Source organism: Aquarana catesbeiana, linkage group LG05, assembly GCF_042186555.1.
Source record: "Aquarana catesbeiana isolate 2022-GZ linkage group LG05, ASM4218655v1, whole genome shotgun sequence".
In the NCBI taxonomy this organism is placed as follows: Eukaryota; Metazoa; Chordata; class Amphibia; order Anura; family Ranidae; genus Aquarana; species Aquarana catesbeiana.
In genome coordinates, this window is record NC_133328.1 from 291,465,431 (window position 1) to 291,490,635 (window position 25,205).

The 25,205-nt window shown below is 43.4% G+C and overlaps 1 protein-coding gene across 2 annotated transcripts in view; it reads right to left on the reverse strand.

The window, feature by feature from the left end:
- Positions 1 to 21,112: 21,112 nt before the first annotated feature.
- Positions 21,113 to 25,205, reverse strand: part of GALNT1 (polypeptide N-acetylgalactosaminyltransferase 1) — a 481,701-nt gene continuing 477,608 nt past the window's right edge. For both annotated transcript variants that reach the window (XM_073630779.1, XM_073630780.1), the window contains one exon: positions 21,113 to 22,301. In XM_073630779.1, coding sequence (XP_073486880.1) covers positions 22,155 to 22,301 — 147 coding nt within the window. In that variant the 3' untranslated portion in view covers positions 21,113 to 22,154. The remainder of the gene's footprint in view (positions 22,302 to 25,205) is intronic.

The following is a 25,205-nucleotide window of genomic DNA, read 5'->3' on the forward strand; positions in this document are numbered from 1 at the left end:
TCTGACGTGGGCCTAAAGACATCACTCCCGATAAATATCAGGTCAGCTCCCAGCACTTAAAGGTAAACCTGCTTGTCATATGTTTGTTTGTTTGATGTTTGTATTTTGATGAATATACTCTGTATTCGTTTATTTTAACCTAATATTTTCTTCCTTGGGGTAAACTATAGATAGATGGATGTGTATTAGATAGACTTTCAAATACTCACCAATAAATGTTGTTATTGTGTTAAAGCTTTCATTCTTGATCAAAGAACTCTCATTTAACCCACATCATATCTTTGAGATATTAAATCTTAAATATAATAAACGGGTAACAATAAATAACCAATTTTATATTAGGTAAGATAAAGTTGTGCTCATAAGTTTACATACCCTGGCAGAATTTATGATTTCTTGGCCATTTTTCAGAGAATATGAGTGATAACAGAAAAACGTTTCTTTCACTCATGGTTAGCATTTGGCTGAAGCCATTTATTATTGATCAACTGTGTTTACTCTTTTTAAATCATAATGACAACAGAAACTAGCCGAATTACCCTGATCAAAAGTTTACATACCCCAGTTCTTAATACTGTGTATTGCCCCCTTTACCATCAATGACAGCTTGAAGTCTTTTGTGGTATTTGTGGATGAGGCTCTTTATCTTCTCAGATGGTATAGCTGCCCATTCCTCTTGGCAAAAAGCCTCTAGTTCCTGTAATTTCTTGGGATGTCTTGCATGATCTGCACATTTGAGATCTCCCCAGAGTGGCTCAAAGATATTGAGGTCAGGAGACTGGGATGGCCACTCCAGAACCTTTACATAATTCTGCTATAGCCAATGACAGGTCGACTTGGCCTTGTGTTTTGGATCATTGTCATGTTGGAATGTCCAAGTACGTCCCATGTGCAGCTTCCTGGCTGATGAATGCAAATGTTCCTCCAGTATTTTTTTTTATAACATACTGCATTCATCTTACCATCAATTTTGACCAAATTTCCTGTGCCTTTGTAGCTCACACATCCCCAAAACATCAGCGATCCACCTCCGTGTTTCACAGTAGGAATGGTGTACCTCTCATTATAGGCCTTGTTGACTCCTCTCCAAATGTAGCATTTATGATTGTGGCCAAAAAGCTAAATTTTGGTCTCATCACTCCAAATGACTTTGTGCCAGAAGGTTTGAGGCTTGTCTCTGTGCTGTTTGGTGTATTGTAAGCGGGATACTTTGTGGCACTTGCGTAGTAATGGCTTTCTTCTGGCGACTCGACCATAAACCCCATCTTTCTCCAAATGCCTCCTTATTGTGCAAACATAAAAAAAATGCAACTACAATCTCTTTATTCTACTTTTGGAAAATATTTATGTGTGTGAAAAATGAAATAAATTGCTCTAGAGGGGAAGTGGTAAAGGTGTATAGATATTGATGGCTTGCATCTATTGTTATGATGAATTTTTATTTTTGTTTGACTTTATGTATGTTAACATGCTTTGCATTAAGGCTGCCCTTCCATTTAAATAAGCTACCTAACACACACAAAAAAGTGAATGTAACATTGTTGGCAGCTCAACACACAACACGTGTGCTTTAATACAGTGAATGCCCTATACACATATTTATTGTGCTTTTAGCAATGTATGGAAAATGCACCAAAAAATTCTAAAGGGTATGGTAAATGGTTGTGTGTACTGGACAGTGGTCATCAGACAGAACAAAGCAGACCATAGATGTTTTGATTTTATTTCCTTCCACCACAGGTAAAAGGAAAGAAATTTGCTCTATTTCCCCATCAACAGAGTGTTGATGGGGGAATCCCTCCTGTAGCGCTATTGTGTACTGCCTGCATTGAAGGGGGGGGGGGGTTTGAGCGGAGCTTCCTGGCTGGCATGATTACGGCTAGCGTCTATAGCCACTGGCAGTAATAAAATGTAAAAATATTTGACAGGCTGGTTGTACCCAAGTCAATTGATGGATCGATGGGGTACAATCAGCCTGCCCATACATGGATCGAATGTTGGTTGATCCCTGCATAACCAGCCAAATTTTGATCCATTTATGGTCCGCTTAACTGTCTCATGATTCACTATGAGCATGAGCAAACTGCACAAACTCATCAACATACTAACACATAACATAAATTATTCAGTTGCACAGAACTGCTTCCAGCTCGCCAGGCCAGTATGCCTTACACTGCTTGCATTCCCTCTTCTGCTATAAGCTCACTTCAGTGACCACAAACTTACAGCAGAATTGTTCAGCTGACTGCTGAACAAAATAATAGCTGTGATCAGCGACAGGCAAGTTATATTGCAGCTAAACATGGTATATTTACTGACTCCTGGTACCAATCACTCACTGGTGTTTATTTACTAAAGCTGGAGAGTACAAAATCAGGCTCACTTCTCCATAGAAACCAGTCAGCTTCCAGGTTTTATTGCCAAAGCTAATTTGAACAAGCTAGGGTTAGAAGCTGACTGGTTTCTATGTAGACGTGAGCCTGATTTTGCACTCTCCAGCTTTAGTAAATAAACCCCACTGTGATTCATAACTAAAGCATACTAAATATTGTTTACAATGCTTTCAGTTTTTGAATGAATAGGAAGCCTTTGTACAGAGCGCTTCCTGTTTATTCATTCAGTGCAGAGAAGAGGATTATAAGTCTGTGTCCACAATCCCTTTCTCGGTTTCAAAAGTAAATCAGGGGTCTGTTTGGACAACTGATGTTTCACTAAAGCCTTGCCCTCCCAATGAGTCTTTAACCACTTGACCACTGGGTGCTTAAACCCCCTTAATAACCAGACCAATTTTCAGCTTTGAGTGCTCTCACAATTTGAATGACAATTACTCAGTCATGCAACACTGTACCCATATGAAAATTTTGTCCTTTTTTTCACAGAAATAGAGCTTTCTTTTGGTGGTATTTGAATACCTCTGGGTTTTTTATTTTTTGTGCTATAAATGAAAAAAGACCAAAAATGTTGTAAAAAAATGCATTTTTCTTCATTTCTATTAAAAATGTTTGCAAATAAGTAATTTTTCTTTATAAATTTGGCCAACAATGTATACTGCTACATATCTTTGGTAAAAATAACCCAAATTAGTGGATATTATTTAGTCTGTGTGAAAGTTATAGGGTCTACAAGCTATGGTGCCAATCACTGAAAATGTATCAATTTGATCACACCTGATGTACTGACAGCCTCATCTCATTTCTTGAGACCCTAACAAGCCAGTAAAGTACAAATACCCCCCCCCCCCCAAATGACCCCTTTTTGGAAAGTAGACATTCCAAGGTAGTTAGTACGAGGCACAGTTAGTTTTTTTGAAGTTGTCATTTTTTCCCACAATTCTTTGCAAAATGAATATTTTTTTTATTTTTATTTTTTTTCATTATAACAGGTTATTTCTCTCACATGGCATATACATTCCACAAATGAAACACCAAAATATATTCTGCTGCTCCTCCTGAGTATGGCGATACCACATGTGTGAGACTTTTACACAGCCTGGCCACATACAGAGGCCCAACATGGAAGTAGCTCCTTCAGGTGTTCTAGGAGCATAAACTACACATCTCATTTCTCAACCACCTATTACACTTTTGAAGGCCCTGGAGCACCAGGACAATGGAAACGCCCACAAAGTGACCCCATTTTGGAAAGCAAACACCCCAACGTATAATCTATGAGGCATGATGAGTCTTTGGAACGGTTCATTTTTTTCCAGAAGTTTTTGGAAAATGTAGAAAAAAAATGAAAAAGTATTTTTTTTACACAAAGTTGTCCATTTATAAGATATTTCCAACACATAGCATGTACATAGCAAAAATGACACCCCAAAATATATTCTGAGATTCCTCCTGCATATGGCAATACCACATGTGTGAGACTTTTACACAGCCTGGCCACATAGAGGCCCAACATCCAAGAAGCACCATCAGGTGTTCTAGGTACATAAATTACTCATCTAATTTCCTTACAATCTATCACATTTTTGAAGGCCCTTCATATTTCTAACACAGCATGTACATACCAAGAAATACACCCTAAAATACATTCTGCTGAGTAAAGGGTAAACAAAAGATTACCTGTGGTTTTAGCAGTGCAATTGTCCACAGAAGGAGAGCCCTGATCCAGGCAGTAGGCAGGGACGTGGTCAGTGACAATGAATGGAATTGTCCAGGCAGCAGGCAGGAATATTGTCCATAGTCAGTACAGGCAGGGATACTGTCCATATACAGTCCAGGGTCTGTGCAAGTAGAGACGTTGCTAGCAGTGCCAAAATATTGGTCCTGGTAGTAAGCAGGAACACGGTCCAAGTAGCAGGCCAGGAAAGAATGGGGACAGGGGTAGAGGCTTCTCCCACCCAAATCTCTTTGAAGCCTCAGAGTCTCCAGACCCTAATCCGGTAATGAGAAACTAAAAAATTAGTTTTCTTTATTCAGAAAAACAATTCTGGAGCCCCTCACATACCCTGCGTTCCCACTAGCATAGCAGGGTAAAATATCAATTCAAGAGGCAGGCAAAAAACGTGGTCAAACAGTCCAGGGTCAGTTCCAGAGCAGGCAGAGGTAGGTACAGTTTAGCGTTAGGCAGAAGCGTGATCATATAACAGGCCAGGGTCAGTTCCGGAGAAGGCAGAGGTATGTTTAGCGTTAGGCAGAAGCTTGGTCATATAACAGGCAAGGGTCGGTTCCGGAGAAGGCAGAGGTATGTACATTTCAGTGCAGTGGCATAAGGGGTGCGGAAGAAAATGACAGGAAATGAGAATTACGTTTACCATACTTCCCTAATAATGTAGAGAAGTATGGTAACGGCGGAAACATTCACCTATACAGAGGCCTAGTTGGGAAGTACAATCGGGACAATAATACGTGGTGTCTCTTCTAATTCCTCCACTGGAGCACACCCGGCATTTCTTCTGACGTCTGTGGCCTGTTTCACGGGGGGGGGGGGATTTTGTCAGGAAAGTGGCGCTCGTGGAGTCTGCTCACGGAATCAGAGCGAATAGTTTCTGGTGGGCTTTCAGGGTACAAATGGGTGGAAATAACTTCTTCTTGATAGTGCAGATAGGATACGGGGTTCTCTGTAGATTTTTGGTAAATAACATAAGTGTTAAACATGGCCAAACTGAAAAAATAAATGGACACTTTTTTATACCAGTGGCAGGATTTCTTGTGGGAAGGTAGGGTTCAATCATCTGATCGTTGAAGTCCACTCCCCCATAAACAAATTATAATCATAAACACAAGCTGGTTTCTGGACTGGGCCGTTTCTTCTGGGGACTTCCACATAGGTGTCATTATGAATTGTCGTCAGCATGTGGACGTTTCGTCTGTCCCTCCACTTGACAGCCAATAGCTCCTGGTCCCACAAAGTTGCCGTCTGCACCTTCATCTTTAAATTAATCCACTTTCATGATTGTGACACGGTGATGAAGGAGGCGAGTGCTCAAGGGGAGCTCCGCTTTGAAAATGCCAAACTCCTGATCTTCCCAGATTATTCGCTGGAAACGCAGAAACAGCGGAAATCTTTCGACGCAATGAGGGCCAGACTCCGAGCCAAGCATATCAATTACAGCATGCTGTTTCCGGCTAGGCTGCGAGTGGAAGACGATGAATCGGTGCGATTCTTCAATCCTCCTGAGGATGCCTCCACGTGGATTGATACGCTACCTCACAGATAAGTTTCCCTAAACAAGGACAGCTGTTTATTTCTAGTTAAATGAGCCATGGCCGACTGGTGCCTTAGAGACGTGCCTCCTTTATTTACTGGCCTGATCACTATACTTGGCCCAGAAGGCTCCCCATGTGATACATGTCACCTTACCTTAAGGTAGACGGGAACCCGGGGTTTCATTGGTCCCCAATCTCGCTCATAGCTCCTTGAGATGTTCTAGCAGGAGAGGTGGGAGTTAACTGTTCCTTTGCATATCCTCCTTCCCCCCTCCCCCTCTTCCTACCTATCTATGTTGGCCATGGGCGGGAAAATATAACTGTTCCTGCAACGTTGAAGTTCAAGTTTGTACCCCGGCTGATGCCGGGAGACTGCACCCGCTTCTTATGGTCCGATCTCCAGCAGAGGACTTGATGTTCTTCATCTGACTGCTGCACTGTGGATGCTGTTCCGCTCAAGGTACCCCATTACAGGCATGTTCGCCTTGATTCTTAATTGGGATCCTGAGCCTCCCCGGGGTTTGGGTCAGGGTTGGCGAGGTGGGGGGTATGGTTGGGAATGTTCTGTTATAACCTGTTTTTTCACAAGCGATGCACTTATGTTTGTCACAAGATGTGCCGGGTGCCACGTTTTGACCTTTCTGGGGGTCCAGACCTTGCATCTGTTCTTATATGGTGATATATGGATAGAAAATGTGATACCAGGCATGGATAGAAAATGTGATACCAGGCACGGATGGCTGATTGTACCATAATCTCATGGAACACCAGGGATTTGAATGCCTCTGTTAAGAGGTAACTGGTATTCCAGTTCCTTAAAACATACCACCCCCAAAATTGTATACTACAGGAGACCCACCTGACAGGAAGCAAACTTCTTAGACGACCCTGGGTGGGACACCAATATCACTCCATGTATACCAACTACTTCAGGGGAGTCAGCATCCCAGTGCATAAATCCTTACCGTTTAGACTAATGGCGCTGGAGCTTCATCCTGATGGTTGGTATGTTGTATTGCATGCCATTATAGACAGATTAGAGCTGCTGGTGGTGGGATTGTACCTAAACCCCCCGGCCTTTATAAGAATACTCAACCAACTTATCTCTAAAATAGCTGCCTTTGGCACCGATAATGTGGTAATACTGGGGAATTTTAACCTGGTCCTGGATCACGCCCGGAGTGGGCTCGCCTTCCGAGCTGTTCTCCTGGGCTGAGGCATCTAATTTGACCAACGTGTGGAGGTGGTATCACCCTTTTTGACGGGCCTACACATGTCACTCAGCCTCACACAAGACCCTATCGCATATAGATCTTGCATATGTGGGGGGGTCTGTCCTGCCCAGGGTTTGGGACATTAATATACTTCCCCGTGGCATATCAAATCATGCTCCGCTTGCCTTAAAGCTATGTGTGTCCAATGCTCTGGGGGAAAGTCTATGGAGACTGTCCAGATTTTGGCTGTCCGACTCCAGGATATCTGAACCATATAGATCCGAGGCGATACATTATTGGTGAGACCTAGACCATTCTGTGACTCTGACCACATCCTGGGACGCATTTAAGGCCTTTACTAGAGGAAGCTTACAAACATACATCCGTAGGATCCAGAGGGATCTGAGGAAGGAAACCCTGAGTATGTCGAGGAGAGGGTAGCAGCACTAGAGGCGGAATATTCCACAACGGGGTCCCCTGGGGTGTACTCAGACTTCCAGGCAGCATTGAGAGATGTTATTCTACAAAACCCAAATTCTTACACCAGTCCCAAAGAATTTTTGAACATGGAGAAAAAACAGGCAGTATGCTGGCTGGCGAGAGAAAGCTCCTCCCCGGTGCCTATCTCAGCCATATGCATTAATAACAGATTCGCATCATTCTATCAAGAGCTCTATGGCTCCCGGATGGGGTGCTCAGATGTGGAGCTGACAGCATACCTCGACGGGGTGGAGCTCCCTTACCCGACATCCACATGTAGGGAAGCATTAGATGGTCCGATCCTACTAGAGAAAATTCAGCGAGCAGTAGCCTCTTTACAAAATAGTAAAACACCAGGTCCAGACGGCATTCCAGCCGAATTCTATAAAACATACGCTGAAGAAATACTCCCATTGTTTAAGTTAATGCTCCAAAAAACCATGGAAGGGAACTCACTGCCCCCGACAATGGCTGAAGCGGGTATTGTGGTCATTCTTAAACCTGGCAAGCCCCCTGATCAGTGCTCCTTATATCGGCCAATTTCACTTCTTAACGTTGACGCCAAGCTATTGGCCAAAGTATTGGCTGGATGATTGAACACTGTGATCATGGCACTGGTCCATCCATACCAGTCTGGATTTATGCCAGGAAGGGGGACTGATATCAACATTAGACGCCTCCTTACACATCTTTCCAGGGCGGGTGGGGACGGTCCGGAGGTGGTAGCCTCTCTTGATGCTGAGAAAGCTTTTGACTTGGTCGAGTGCCGCTACCTCTGGGCTGTCCTGTGCAAATTTGGATTCGGCCCTCGATTCATTAGCTGGGTGAAGATGTTATACCACAACTCCATGGCTCGCATACGTACAAATAACTCGCTGTCGTCGCCCTTCCCTCTATCTAGGGGTACCAGACAGGGCTGTCCACTCTCCCCCGGACTGTTTGCCCCTGGCCATGGAACCCATGGCTGCCCGTATCAGATCCGCCCCCTCAGTACAAGGCATCCAAGTAGGGGTAGTAATGGACAAAATATCACTTTATGCCGATGATACCCTTCTCTTCCTCATAGATATCTCCTCCCTGTCGCCAGCACTTCAAATAATAGACGAGTTTGGCATGTTCTTAGGAATCAAGGTAAACTGGGGGAAATCAATCCTTTTTTCATTAAACGCATCCAGTCAAAACCCACCGACGGGCACCCCCCTAAACTGGACACCTGAATTTAAATATTTAGGAGTAAGGGTTGGAGCTCCGATATCTGCATATTTGAGCTGAATCTCCAACCACTACTCAAAAACCCCTTGCAGAAATGTGCAGCCTGGAAAACTCTCCCCCTCTCCCCGGTGGGGAGGGTAAACTTAATTAAAATGAAATACCTACCTAAATTTCTGTACTTTTTTCGGAAATTCACCCTTTGTTCCCCCAGGCCTCATTTTTTGCCAGGTTGAAAAGTATAATATCCTCCTTTTAACTGGAATGGAAGGCCCCCAAGACTGGCCATTGCTACTCTCCAGCTACCCATCACTCAAGGGGGTCTATCTCTACCGGACTTCCAGTTCTACTTCTGGGCGGCTGTCGTGGTGACGGTTAGATGGTGGTTCTCCCAACCACGTGACAACCCAGCAGTGACCTTGGAGGCCGCTATCATGGGTTCCTACTCCTCTCTCAGCAACGTGGTGTTCAGAGGGATGAAATCCCACCCTGGCATTACAGAGCTAATGAGCACTACAATCGCAGTTTGGAACATGGCTAGAACACCCCAGGGACATTCTCCCCACACATTCCCCTGTGGGGCAACCTTAGACTGCCGCACATGGAGTCGGTTCCAGACCCCCAAATCTGGGCAAGGAAGGGAATTGTTAAGCTAAAACACATCATTGTGGGTGGTAAACTAAGAACCTTCTCTGACCTCAAGTATGCTTATTCACTACCGGAATGGATGCAGTTTAGATACTACCAGCTCCGACATGCTTATAGGAAACAGTTTCCATCTGTCCTTAAGTTAGAGTCAGACCCTGTGGAGGGACTACTTACCGCTAAGCTCATAGATAAGCCATTATGCTCTATTTATTTCCATTTGTCCATACCCCCTACAAAGAAACTTGAGAAAACTCTGGACAAATGGAAAATAGACATCCCTGATTTGTCAGAGGATGAATGGGAAACTTGTGTATCCTCCTTTGTTATCAATGCGATTTCGGCTAGAGATCGATTTATGCAGGTCAAGTTCCTCCACAGGGCCTATTACACCCAAAAATGTGACAATTATGACACCTAACACCCCGGTGGCCTGTTCCAGGTATGGTCTGGAGTCCGCCTCCTTTCTTCATATGGTGTGGTCTTGCCCCCGTCTCGGGGACTTTTGGTCGGAAATAGTTAACACTCTTGATCAGGTTACCTCCTTAGATGTGGGGGCTCACCCCAGAGTGATGCTGTTGAATATTTTCAATCCCACTGCACGGGGCAAATATACAAAACAATTTTTGAGTTATGCTACATTTTATGCAAGGACGCTGGAAGGACGCATCACCCCCTAGGGTATCTTCATGGCGCCTAGCAATGAACTCTGTACTCTCATTATACAAACTCACATATGTTAATCGTAACTGCTCCAAAAAACTTGACAAGATATGGTCAGGGTGGATAGATGCATGGGGTGCTGGGGCTGTGGACAATATCCACGGTGATGCTGACGTACCAGCTCCATGATTATACACCATGGCTAAGATCTCTTAAATCAGCACCTATTGTTTATGCTAAGTTAAGCTAATGAGGTACTTGTGGTTCCTCCCTTGTCTCCCCCCCTCATCTTTCATCTATCCTTTATCCCCCCCTTCGCCTCCGTCCATCCCCCCCTTGTTCCTTCCCACAAGAGCTCCTTGGTTGATTCGCTTTAACCTGCTGCCTCTACACCAATATTTTGCTGCAATGTCATGTAATGCTCTCATACTTCTTTCTATTGTCTATGTGAACGAACTAATTACCTACCTTGTGACTACATATGTAATAATATTACTATATCTAACTGTGTCTATGCATCGCTTGTACTGTTAAATATCTTGAATAAACATTTTTTTCTTGTGAAAAAAAAAAAGATGGTATCCCTTTCCAAGGAGTGGATAGACAAGCTCCCAGACCACTCTTCCGCTGGCTCTGATGTACTCTGGGCATTCAGGGGGATGCAGCTGGGAGTCCTTCCCTTCGTACACCAGAAAGGCATGTAGATGTAGCCCGTGGCTTGGTCGCAAAGTTTGTACATTTTTACCCCTTTTGCTGGGGATAAAATGTTTGATGCCCAGCCTGCCTGAGAATTTTACAAGGGACTCATCCACGGAAATATTCTGTTCGGGGGTATATAACTGGGGAAATGTTTCAGAGAAATAATTTAGGAATGGCCGAATTTTAAATAGTTTGTCAAAAGCTAGGTCATTTCGGGGAGGGCACTGGGTGTTGTCATTGTAGTGGAGGAACCGCATAATCATAAGGTATCTTGATCTTGGCATAAGGGATGAGAAGAGTGGCATGTGGTGGATGGGTTTGGTAGACCAATAGGAGTACAATTGTTTTTTTTGTGAGTCCCATAGTAAAAGTTAGGCCTAAGAAAATTTTGAATTCCTCTATGGTTAGTTTTCCCCACTCATAGGGACGGGCGTAACTAGAGCCAGGGTTGCTTACTATGTGCTGCTGTGCGTAGAGGTTGCACTGGGCCACAATGGACAATAGTAAGTCTTCGGTGATAATCAAATGAAAAAAATCAAGGATGGCAAAATCACCGGTGTTCACCTGGACACCTGGCTGGGCGGCGAAAGGGGGGATATTTGCTGCTCCGGAATTAGGGGGAAGCCACAGGGGGTTTTGAAGGGCATAGGGAAGGCTGGCATGGCCCCTATCCCTTTGGGGCTGAGATGACACCCTACTGGTGCCTGGCCTTTGTTGTAGTGGCTCTGCTCGCGAGGTGGACGGCACTGCGCTGTTGGTAGTAGGCTGCTGCTCCACGGCAGAATGCCTTTTCACAGGCACACATTCCTCTTCCGATTCTGTATCAGAACTGCTGCTTATAACGGGTTCATAGGCCAAATCCGAATCGGACTGAGACTCAGAGAACTCCCCGCTGCTCTCATCGGTCATGCTTAGATGCTGGTAGGCCTTCTCGCTAGTAAATTTTTTTTTGCCATACTGGTGGCTGATGAGGCTGCCCTGCAGAGCACTGTGGTGGCACTGCAGTTGGGGCAGTTGGCACTGATGGGCACAAGTGGCACTGGTGGGCACAGGCAGCACTGATGTGGCACAGATGAGCACAGGTGGCACTGGTGTGGCTCTATTGGGCACTGCTAGATAATAAAACTCAGTTTGGCACACGATTTGCTCTCCTCTCACGCTGCATCAGTGTGAGGAGAGGAGAACGATGAACTTATGATGACCCTGTTTGACAGTTTTTGTTGACATTTGTGATCGCCCAGTCATTGGACGGAGCGATCACGTGGTAAAGGGCCGCTGTCATTGGCCCTTTACCGTGATCCGTGTAGAGCAGGGAGCACGGATGTTCCCGTGTGCGCGGGAACGATTCTCCGGGAGGACATCATAGTACGCCCTCCCAGAGTTAACAAACCGCCCTGTAGCCGTCATTCGGCTATGGGCCAGTTATTAAGTGGTTAAAATAAAAAATTGTAAAAAATTATTCAAAGATTGTAAAAAAGAAATACAAAACAATTAAAGGCTTATTCATACGGATGCAGTGGTCCATACAGCGTGATGAGCAGTTTGTGCAGGCAGCCTAGTTTTCTCTATAGTGACAGAGCAGCCCAGGCGCCAGTGAGTGACCTGAACGCACACTCGTGCACGTCTGCAATTGGGGCCACACACTTGCACGGCTGTCACCTTATTCTAAAATCTAAAAAACTAAACAAATAGTTTGACATAATGCAGCAACATCTACACAAATGTAGAACACCCAGCATTATACCTTTGCACACTGACATTGATCAGTCTTCAAGGATTTCTCTTCCTCAGTTTCCCTCCCACATTCAGCTACACGTAACTATTCTGGAACCTAAAAAATCAGCAGCACCTTCTTTTAATCCTAATGCTCCTATGCTTTCAGAAATTGGTTTGCTGGCTTGGGGGATCTTTTTCTGAAACTCTGAAAGCTGTAAGTGAAAAAAGATAACCTAGTTTTCTGAGAAATTTTATTATTTACATAGCATACCTTTAATTTACGACATTTTGCAAAAAGGCACAATTTAAAATTGAAAAATATTTGTCATTACAAACCTTGATACCGGGCACTTTCACCCCTTCCTGCCCAGGTCAATTTTCAGATTTTAGTGCTCGCATACTTTGAATAACAATTACTCTGTCATGCAACACTGTACTCAAATGAAATGTTATTTTTTGAGACAGATAGAGCTCTCTTTTGGTGGTATTTAATTACCACTGTTTTTTTTTTTATCTTTTGCTATATGAATGAAAAAATTTCAAACATTATGAAAAAAAAAGCATGGTATTTTTAGTTTCTGTTATTGTATATTATTTAGTCTGTAAAAGTCTACAAACTATGGTATATATTTGAAAATAGATCAATCCTGTTATACTGGTTGCCTATCTCATTTCTTGAGGCCCTAAAATGACGGGACAGTACAAATAACCCATTTTTGGAAAGTAGACCAAGGTATTTAGTAAAAGGCATGATGAGCACAATACAATTTGCTTTTCTTTTTTTTTTCAGTTGCCATTTTAACAAGTTATTTCTCACACACAGCATAGGCATACTTAGAATTATACCCCAAAACACATTCTGCTATGCCTCCCAAGTATAGGGATACCACATGTGTGAGACAGTTTCAGAGCCTAAATGCATAGAGGGGCCCAAAATCCAATGTACATAAATTACACATCTAATTTCAAGACTACCTAACACATTTTTGGAGGCCCTGAAGCACCAGGACAGTGAAAACACCCACAAGATTACCCCATGTAGAAAGCAAACACTCCAAGGTATTTTCTGAAAGGCATAGTATCTTTTGAAAATAACATTTTTCATCACAAGTTTTTTGGAAAATGCAGGAAAGAAAATGAAGATGTATTTTTTAATTGTTGTCAATTAATAAGATATTTCTAAGGCCCCTTTCACACGAAGCGGACTCCGCTTCCACGGAGTCCGCCTCGGTCCGCCGGCTCAGCGGGAGATCTCTCCGTTGATCTCCGCTGAGCCGGCGGATGACAGGTCCCTCTCTGCTCACTGAGCGGGGAGGGGCTTGTCAGGCTCCACTGCCGCCTATGGAGGGATCGGATGAAAACAGACAGCATGTCCGTTTTCATCAGATCTCACCCGATCCGATAGTGACGGACCTGGACGTAGGGCCATCCATCTGCTTTTAGCGGATCGGACAGGGTCGGATGTCAGCGGACATGTCTCCGCTGACATCCGTCGCTCCATAGGCTAACATGGAGTGCCCGTTCAGGTCCGCTGTCAAAACTGACAGGCGGACCTGAACGGTCCGATCGTGTGAAAGGGGCCTTATACACATCATAGGCATACTTAGAATTACACCCCAAAACAAATTCTGCTACTCCTCCCGAGTATAGTCATATCACATGTGTAAGACTCTCACAGCCTAGATGCATAGAGGGCCCCAAAATCCAAGAAAGCACCTTCATGCTTTCTAGGAGCATAAATTCTAAATTTAATTTCCTGACTACCAATCACATTTTTGGAGACCCTGGAGCACCAGGACAGTAAAATACCCACAAAATTACCGCATTTTGGAGCGTAAACACCCCAAGGTATTTTTTTTTAGATGGCATGGTGAGTCTTTTGAAGACATAATTTTATTGCCACAAGTTTTTGGAAAATGCAGAAAGAAAATGAAAACGAATTATTTTCCACAAAGTTGGCAATTTATTAGGATATTTCTCACATGCAGCATGGGCATACTTCGAATTACACCCCAAAACATATTCTGCTACTCTTCCTGATTATGGTATTACAACATATGTGAGAGGTTTTCACTGTCTGGACTGATTATGTAACAGATATTGTATCTTATGTATCTCACAAATCAACAAATTGTGGCAAAACCAATGTACTGTAACGATCACCTCAGTACGAGTGGTGAGGTAATATAGCTTAGTGTAGCATCACCTACAGCAGCCCCAGTTCGTATTAGACAAGCAAGCCTAGCATACTGGTTCATTACTACACCCGGTAATGCTATGTTGACTGGCCTGGTGTCTCACAGGAATGTAATCAGCGGAATGTGCAGATGGGTCAGTTCAGGTCGCAGGCAAATATATGGTCAGCAAACAGGCAAAGGATCGGGTCCAGGCAGCAGGCAGAAACATGGTCAATAAACTGGCCAGAGTTAGTACAGGCAAGCAGGCAACACTGCATTGTGTGGCAGTGATTAGGAACAATGGGCTCCATTCACAAAGGGGTTACCGTACCTGAGTATGCAGTAAGATGCCGCACAGCGGTTTTCAAACATTTTCTTTTTATTCAGTAAAAAAAACACTACTAAAATACTGCATGCACTATTTTAAGAAGTGATTCGGTATTTTAGTAGTGAAACTGTAAGTTAATGCCGACAGCATCCTTAACAACGAGTAACTTCATGGTTGTTAAGAAGCATACTTCCACCGTATCTTTAACATCCGATGAGTCATCAGCTGTCAGTGGGGTTCCCAGCTGACAGCTGAATGTAAAGAGAAAAATTATATGCATTAAAAAAAAAAAATTAGGGAGAAAAAAACGTCGGGCCCTTCGTTTATTTAGCGGCGGCAGCATTTTTCTATGCTGGGATCATCACTGAGGTATTTGAACATCGCTAGCATATCTCCTCTCAAGCGTCGTTTCTCCAGCGAGAATAAATTTAGTGTTTGCAGGCGTTCCTCATAAGGTCCTCCAGTCCCCTTATTAGTTTAGTTGCCCTTCTTCAGGCTCTCTCCAGTTCCAGCACATCCCTTCTGAGGACTGGTGACCAGAACTGGACAGAATACGGCAGATGTGGTGTAAGAGTTTTATAAAGTGGTAGGATTATTGTTTTATCCCTGGAGTATATCCCTTTTTTTATGTATGCTAAAATTCTGCCGGCTTTGGTAGCTGCAACTTGAAATTGCATTCTATTGCTCAATCTGTCATCTACTAGGACCCCCAGATCTTTCTCCATCCTTGACTCCCCCAGAGGTTCTCCCCCTAGTGAGTAATTTGCATTTGTGTTTTTTTGCCGCCAATTTCATTACCTTACATTTCTCCACATTAAACCTCATTTGCCATGTCTTCCACTCTATTATTTTGTTCAGGTCTTTCTGTAAAATTTCTATATCCTGATGTGAAGTTATTGCCCTGCTTAATTTTATGTCACCTGCAAAAACTGAGATTGAGCCATTTATGAATAAATTGAATAGAATTTGTCCCAAGACAGAACCTTGGGGTATCCCACTTACCACTTCAGACCAGTCTGAGTACACAATATTTATCACCACCCTTTGGACACGCTCCTGTAAATAGTTTTTTTTTACCCAAGAACAAACCTTATGGTGCATGCCTGCAGACCTCAGCTTGTAGATTAAGCACTTATGGGGGACTGTTTCGAATGCTTTTGCAAAATCCAGGTACACTAAATCCACAGGCCTTCCCCTTCTAGATGGCAACTCACTTCCTCGTAGAATGTTAGTAAACACTGCACCCATATGAAATGTTTATAATTTTTGAGACAGATAGAGCTTTCTTTAGATGGTATTTGATCACCAGTGTTTTTTTTTTTATTTGCTATACAAAACAAAAAAAGAATGAAAAGAATAAAAATTGTGAAAAAACCCACATTTTTCTTAGTTGCTGTTATAAAGTTTTTCAAATAAATGATCTTTCTTCATCAATGTAGGCCAAATTGTATTCTGCTACATTTCTTTGGTGAAAATAACCCAAAGCAGTGTATATTATTTACTTTTATTATTATTATTATATTATTCACTATGTGAAAGTTAGAGAGTCTACAAACTATGGGATATATCTTAGAAAATGTATCAATCCTGGTGTACTGATCTCATTTCTTGAGGCCCCAAGATGCCAGGACAGTATAAATACCCCCAAATTACCCCTTTTTGGAATTAGACACTCCAAGGTAATTAGTAAGAGCCATGGCAAGTTTTTTGAAGTTGTAACTTTTTGTAACAATTTTTTTGAAAATGAAGAAATTTGTTTTTTTTTTACAATTTTTTTTTTTACCATATGGTTACCAGTGCCGTACAGCATCACCAAATGACTGGTATGGCAGTGATCAGGGATGCCTACTGGCGATAGTATGTTTAAAATAAATAAATAATTAATTTTCCCCATTTTTCTTTTATACCCCTTTCGCACTGGGGCACTTTTCAGGCATTTTAGCGCTAAAAAATAGCGCCTCTCAAGCCACCAGTGTGAAAGCCCAAGTGCTTTCACACGGGGCGGTGCACTTGCAGGACGGGAAAAAGTCCTGCAAGTAGCATCTTTGGGGCAGTGCGGAGCTCCCAAAATGCCCTGCCCATTGAAATGAATGGGCAACGCTGCCGAAGTGTCTGCAAAGCGCTTCGGCAACGCTGCAACAAGGCGCTATTAACCCTTTCTTCATCTGCTAGCGGGGGTTAAAAGTGTCCCACTAGTGCCCAAAAAGCGCTGCTAAAACAGCGGTAAAGTAAGCTAAAACTAGCGATGCTTTACTAACACCCACACTGCCCTAGTGGGAAAGTGGTCTTAAATTGGATGTAAACGCGATTCATGAAATTTGAGATGGGCACAGATCTGCAGTGTTTACTTATCTCTCTCCAAAGCCTTAAGTCCCGTGGCTTTCTCCTGCTCCGTTCTTCTGTTATCAGCATAACTTCTGACATGTTCTCTGAGACATGTGATAAAACCATCCTGAAATTTGTGTCAGGGCAGGTGCTATAAATAGATTACCAGACAGCTGGTCAATTTACAGGACAGCTCTGCAAGTCTCTGCCTATGTTAAGAGGGGGGAGAGGAGAAGGGGGAGGGGAAGAGGAGAAGGGGGAGGGGAAGAGGAGAGGGGGCAGGGGAAGAGGAGAGGGGGCAGGGGAAGAGGAAGACCTACATTTTTTTTAAATACCTGAAAAAAACAGCTACACTATTTTACACTAGTTTAACGTGTTGCTGTGTGCACTGACACACACATAGATAAACATATAATTAAATGTTGCAGTAGTTTTTTAGCTGCATCAGTAATTGCACTGGGTAGTTTAGATTTTCATTACTTTTTGAAAAATATGAAATGGAAATACAAGTCTCACATGCAGCACTGTTTTGTTGTAAGTACAGTATAAGGGCACTTTCACACAACACAGTTGAATGCAGTTGGCTGCATTTGGAACTGCACTACAACTGCATAGACAGCCCAAAATCAAGGTAATCCTAAGGGCATAGTTCACATCATTGCAGTTAAAAAAAAAAAAGTAGAGCATGCTGCATTTTTTTGCACCGCAAATGCCGGGAATGTGCTACAAATGCTCTACGAATGCACTTCAAATACATTGCACCGCACCCCTTTAAGCCAAGCACAAAAACGTATAGCAAAATGCACTGCAAATGCAGTACTAAATGCAGGGCAAAATGCATTCAAGTGCGCGTCAAATGCATTAGGGATGCAAGGAATGGGTTTTTTGGTGCCGAAACCGATACCGAAAATAAATCTTCCTTGATCCCGAAAACCGAAACAACACTGATACCTGTTTTTTAAAAATATTTTTATACAGGAGATGGTCAGCGACTGGGGACATGGTACAGGAGATGGTCAGAGACTGCAGAGATGGTACAGGAGATAATCAGAGACTGCGGACATGGTACAGGAGATGGTCAGAGACTGCAGACATGGTACAGGAGATGGTCAGAGACTGGGGACATGGTACAGGAGATGGTCAGAGACTGGGGACATGGTACAGGAGATGGTCAGAGACTGAGGACATGGTACAGGAGATGGTCAGAGACTGCAGACATGGTACAGGAGATGGTCAGAGACTGGGGACATGGTACAGGAGATGGTCAGAAACCGGGGACATGGTACAGGAGATGGTCAGAGACTGCAGACATGGTACAGGAGATGGTCAGAGACTGGGGACATGGTACAGGAGATGGTCAGAGACTGGGGACATGGTACAGGAGATGGTCAGAGACTGAGGACATGGTACAGGAGATGGTCAGAGACTGCAGACATGGTACAGGAGATGGTCAGAGACTGGGGACATGGTACAGGAGATGGTCAGAAACCGGGGACATGGTACAGGAGATGGTCAGAGACTGCAGACATGGTACAGGAGATGGTCAGAGACTGGGGACATGGTACAGGAGATGGTCAGAGACTGGGGACATGGTACAGGAGATGGTCAGAGACTGAGGACATGGTACAGGAGATGGTCAGAGACTGCAGACATGGTACAGGAGATGGTCAGAGACTGGGGACATGGTACAGGAGATGGTCAGAAACCGGGGACATGGTACAGGAGATGGTCAGAGACTGCAGAGATGGTACAGGAGATAATCAGAGACTGCGGACATGGTACAGGAGATGGTCAGAGACTGCAGACATGGTACAGGAGATGGTCAGAGACTGGGGACATGGTACAGGAGATGGTCAGAGACTGGGGACATGGTACAGGAGATGGTCAGAGACTGAGGACATGGTACAGGAGATGGTCAGAGACTGCAGACATGGTACAGGAGATGGTCAGAGACTGGGGACATGGTACAGGAGATGGTCAGAAACCGGGGACATGGTACAGGAGATGGTCAGAGACTGCAGACATGGTACAGGAGATGGTCAGAGACTGGGGACATGGTACAGGAGATGGTCAGAGACTGGGGACATGGTACAGGAGATGGTCAGAGACTGAGGACATGGTACAGGAGATGGTCAGAGACTGCAGACATGGTACAGGAGATGGTCAGAGACTGGGGACATGGTACAGGAGATGGTCAGAAACCGGGGACATGGTACAGGAGATGGTCAGAGACTGCAGACATGGTACAGGAGATGGTCAGAGACTGGGGACATGGTACAGGAGATGGTCAGAGACTGGGGACATGGTACAGGAGATGGTCAGAGACTGAGGACATGGTACAGGAGATGGTCAGAGACTGCAGACATGGTACAGGAGATGGTCAGAGACTGGGGACATGGTACAGGAGATGGTCAGAAACCGGGGACATGGTACAGGAGATGGTCAGAGACTGGGGACATGGTACAGGAGATGGTCAGAGACTGGGCACATGGTACAGAAGATGGTCAGAGACTGGGCACATGGTACAGGAGATGGTCAGAGACTGCAGTCATGGTACAGGAGATGGTCAGAGACTGCGGACATGGTACAGGAGATGGTCAGACTGCGGACATGGTACAGGAGATGGTCAGACTGCGGACATGGTACAGGAGATGGTCAGACTGCGGACATGGTACAGGAGATGGTCAGAGACTGAGGACATGGTACAGATGGTCAGAGACTGGGGACATGGTCAGAGAGTCAGAGACTGGGGACATGGTCAGAGAGTCAGAGACTGCGAACATGATACAAGAGATCAATGCAGCCTCACCAGTGCCCATCAGATGCAGCCAGCCAGTGTCCGCGGTAGTGCAGCCTGTGTTCCCCAGTAGTGCAGCCTGTGTCCCCATTGCAGCCAGTGAAGGGAGAGGAGAGCCGCTGCCTGTTTGATTACAGCGTCGGGAAAATCAAAGCTTTCATTTCAATAGCAGTGTGTTCCCCGATGCGCGCCGTCACATACAGCCCCTCCCCCTTGTCCGGGCACTTTGATAGACAGATCACCCGTCCCATTGGACGGTTGATTTGTCTATCAAAGTGCCCGGACAAGAGGGAGGGGCTGTATGTGACGGCGCACAGCAGGGAACACAGCTTTTGAAATGAAAGCTGTGATGTTCCTGGCCCTGTAATCAAACAGGTGGCGGCTCTCCTCTCTTCTACGATATAGGAAGCCCCCCTGATAGGCAGCACCAGGGGGGGAGCCCCGCCCCATTTTGGCACCAGTATCGGCAAGAACTCTTTTGGCTTTTTGCCGAAAGGGCCATTTTCAACCGATATGTTTCGGCGGCCGAAATTTCGGTGCATCCCTAAAATGCATGTAAACATACAGTCAAAAACCTGCAGTTGAATGCAGTTTCTGGTGTGCATGGGCACACAATCACCTAACACTGCATACAAAAGTTTTTTTGTTAAGAATTTCTATTTACAGATGCATTTGCAAAAAGTTGGCCAAGAATGACTGAATTGCTTATTTTGCCACTGCATGCCTATGGACAGAGCTTTGTAAATGGACATCAGTGGAAAACAGAATCTATAGAATCTGAATCGATTACCTCATCTTCTTGCAGACTTTGACTAGGTATGCCAAATGCCATGTCTGATATTGCTGGTAGCCACTACTGGGAATGAATTTGAAATGTAAATTAAACTATACATTTTTATTTGAAACGTGTGTTGTGCGTAAATTGTATGCAATTTTTTTTTAGTTAGTTCTAGGATTACTTCCTGAAAATGTATGGTACTCTGAAAGCTGGTGAGATTAATGCACAACTAGGGTTGAGACTTTCAATATGCTTGCACTGCAGTAAATATGTTTCATATTCTACATGCAATACAAATTTGTTCAGACAATACAAAGTACAATGTTTCAGCTGAAAACATTCTCTCAAAAACAATACCTCACTTTTTTTTTTATTGAACACCACCACTGTGTTGGCTAGAACAAACTAGATTTATTGCTGTGTAAAAAAAAAAAAAAAAAAAAAAAAATGTACAGTAGTATGAATCCTCGGTACTACAAACAGTCACCTTTAACTGCTTTGATCATTTGATTGTGGAAATTATTTTTTCTTTCTAAACTCTTCAGACAAAAACAGAGACTGAATACATTAGATGACACAACACTTACGTTGCATGGTATTATTAATCCTGCATTTTAGAAGGCAAGTTGAACAGACATTATTAAGGACCTTGGTCAGTACCCCAAAAACAGAAAGAAAAACAAGAACTTTAAAAAGAAAAAACAAACATTTAAAACACGTTCCCTACCCACATCTCGGCATCTCTCTTTTAAAAATTAATATAATTCCAATCATGAAAAATAGATTCTATCCGTTACTAGAATACAACTGAAATACGATTTTTTTTTATTGGTTATTGTTGCCCCAAAAAGGTAAAAAAAAAATCTACATATAAATCTGATATTTTGCTATACAAATTGTACTTTTGATATATGTGTTTATCTTATCTTTTGAACCCTGTTTATCACACATAAAAACAATGTGAGATGTATTTGGAATTGCAGTTGTCCGTTCTGTACATTCTTTACTCTGAAGATGAAGCATGTTGATACACAGTCCACAGAAAGTCACAGTTGCTTGGCATACACCTTCCGACGCATGTGTGTGGAGGGTACAGATGTGCAAGCTGACTGTACCGATATGCATTTCTCCTGGGGACCAATGCCTAAGTAATTTGCACTGGGCACGTTCTCCTAGATAATTTCTTGATGAGGGAAAAATTTCCTTCTTGTAAACTTCAATGTGCACAGTTCTGACACAAAGTATACCATTTTACATCCTCATAGAGGTGGGCAGTTCTGCAGCTACTAAATAACCAAGAGCTAGTCTTGAGCTGATATGTGCTCCTGGTCTGTACTTACAGGTGCAGAAAACAGTCTCCTTCTCTGGACACACAAGGATGTGCAATTCACATGTGCAGAGGTAGCGCAGTCAATTCATTTTGCTAAATTTTAATCATTTTTCCATTGTGTTTGCCAAAAGGTATTTTAAAAGTTTTCTGGCAGAGTGACGTTACGCAAGAGCCACTGTTGAGAGCGGCTGCCATTGCAGTCTCTAATGCTGGGGACTTGAATGTCTTCTTCTGCTGCTTTGTCCAGGCACTGGTTGCTGTTTACATGGACTAGTGTTAATTTCTGCAACAAAAAAAGAAAAGTATTATCAAGTGAAACCTGTTCCAGAACTCCTTGCCTCCAGCTGAATCATTATAAGAAACAAGTCAATATTTCTAATGGTGATACTACCTTACTTGCTTCTGCTTCCCACTGACATTAGATGATCTAATATTTAACAGGCATGGCCCTTCTATTGTTTTTTACCAGGTAAACTGGCACTGGATGAGTCTGATGTGTGGAATATTTTATTTTTTACCATTTTGGATAATTTCCTTTTTTTATACCCAATATATTTAATCTATATATAATTTACTCATTGATCAACAGAAAAATAAATGTTTTATCAAATTAAAAAAAAATGCAGCAAAGTAATAGAAATGCATTACAATGGATGAACACAACGGATTTCAAAGTATATGCCCCCTTTCATATGACACTGTTTAGTTTTCACTGGTAAAAACAATTACTCTGGAAGGTCCAACTCCTGAGTCAGTATCATTCCACACAACAAAGTATTGTGGTTACACCATGAAAGCAAAAGAAGGCTCCAAGCAACAACAGGTTAGTGAAAAGCACAAGTCTGGGTTCAATTAACCACGTAAGGACCATCCCACACAGATATACTGCGGCAAGGCGGCCCTCCTGTGCAAAATCATGTACCTGTACTTGTGACTGGACACAGCAGGAGCCAATCAGTGGGTCCGGCAGATGTAACCCAGGCAGACTGCCAATCTCTCAGAGAGGAAGATGGAGATGTGTTTCTGATAAGCAGAAACACGGATCTCTGTCTACCTCCAGTTAAGCCATCTCCCACAGTTAGTAAGCACTCCCTAGGAGCACACTTAACCCTTTGATCGCCCCTGATGTTAACCCCTTCCCTGCCAGTGTCATTAGTACAGTGAAAATGCATTTTTTTTTAGCACTGATCACTGTATTACTGTCACTGGTCCCCAAAAAGTGTCACAAAGTGTCCGATTTGTCTGCTGCGATGTCGCAGTCCCGCTAAAAATCGCTGACCGCCGCCATTACTAGTAACAAAAAAAAAAAATGTAGCAGAATACATATTGGCCTAAATTGATGAAGAAATTTAATTTTTACATTTATTGGGTATGTTTTATAGCAGAAAGTAAAAACTTTTTTTTCCCCCAAAATTTGTTTATAGCGCAAAAAATAAAAACCACAGGGGTGATCAAATATCAAAGGTACAGCGTTGCAACTGTGAGTTAAAGTAGCGCAGTGCCATATCGAAAAAAATGGCTTGGTCATGAAGGGGGATAAACCTTCCGGGGCTTGGTTAGGGATTTTTGTACTTACCAAAAATTCCTTTTCTAGAGCAGTTTAAGGGAATAAAAATAACCACACATGCTAATCAACTTCATAGGCCTACCATCACTTTATTTTAGCTTATTAACTCATTCACTAACCACAAGCATTTAGATCCACATTTCTGAATGTTTAAGGCCTCATACATACGGGCATAGAAAAAAATGCTTGCTAAAGCTTAGTTTTAATATAAATGAGCATTAAATATACGAAATGTAATTGCCAATACCTGTAAAGTAAAAATCCCATCTAGGTTGCGGGCAGGCAGCGCTCCTATGGGCGGTGGACAGTGGCCCGTGTCCTCATCTCCTCTTCTGCATCACGGCAGCTTCCGCCATGCGTCTCCTCCCTCCCCCTCCTAGGCATCCAATAGGAACGCCTATCCTTTCAGCCAATCGGGTGACTGGTCTCAAGACCCGCTTCCCGATTGGCCGGGAGGAGGATCAGTGTGGCAATAGCGAATATTCATTTGCTATTGTCACACAGCTGGGTGGGCTTGAAACGCAGTGCTCTGCGCCCCAAGCCCACCGTTTTTTATGAAGCCTATTAGAGCCTCTGGCTCTAATCACATGCTTCAAGAAAAAAAACAAACACCCCCCCTCTCCATTGGAATCCATGGTCCGGTGCCCTGCATGTAAATCAGGGGGCTGGAAGCATGGATGGGGGGGGGGCGGCGCCTGTGCACCTCCCTAATGGACGGGCCGCCACTGATTAAATATGTGATTTATGTGAATGAGTTAAGGCAATTAACACTTCTCTGTTTAGTATCACTTTAAGTTATTAGCATGTGGTAAAACATAGTGCCAAACAGTGAAGAAATACAATAGAAAATAAACAAATTATAATAATAAATTAATTGGCCAATATTCCAATACACTTTAGTGAAATGCTATATCATACTGAATGAGCTCAGGGGTAGCAAGCAGTGTAAAAAATAGTAACTCTTCCCAAGAAAACAACCTAATTGGACAGATGTGCCAACAATGTGTTCCCAATTGGCTACTGGAGGAAAGGATTTTACAGCAAGTACAAAAATGACAATATCTTCCAGCATTCATAGGAGGACACAGTCCAACACCGGAGATGCCAAAAAGCAATCCATAACTGTGAGGTGGAAAAATTTGTCAAAGCCAACCCTTAAAGATTATGGTATGACCAATACATACGGTCACCTGTAGAACCTTGTGTCTGAAACAGGCATCAGCCAATGCTGCAACATCCACAAGATACAACTTGGTAAACATGTGGATTAAGGAACAAGTGACTGCCTTGCATAACTGAAAAAAAGGCCCGATGCTGAAGGGCCACAGATGAGCTTACTCTTCTGGTTTAAACATTAACCTACAAAATGATATAGCAAATGAAGCCATGGACAGAACGTGAAGAGACATGGACAAAAAAGGAAGGCAAGACCATGCCCTCACTAAGATTTAAGATGGACATGACCCTAGGCAAAAAGGAGGGCCTGGAACAACTTTGGCTGTAAAGAATGAGCCAGGGAGACTTGCAAAACAGATGGCAACTTCCAAACCCTCCTTGTACTCAGCGCTAGCCACTGGTTCATGCCAAACTGCAGTAAGCGGAGATTCTGAGTGACAGAAA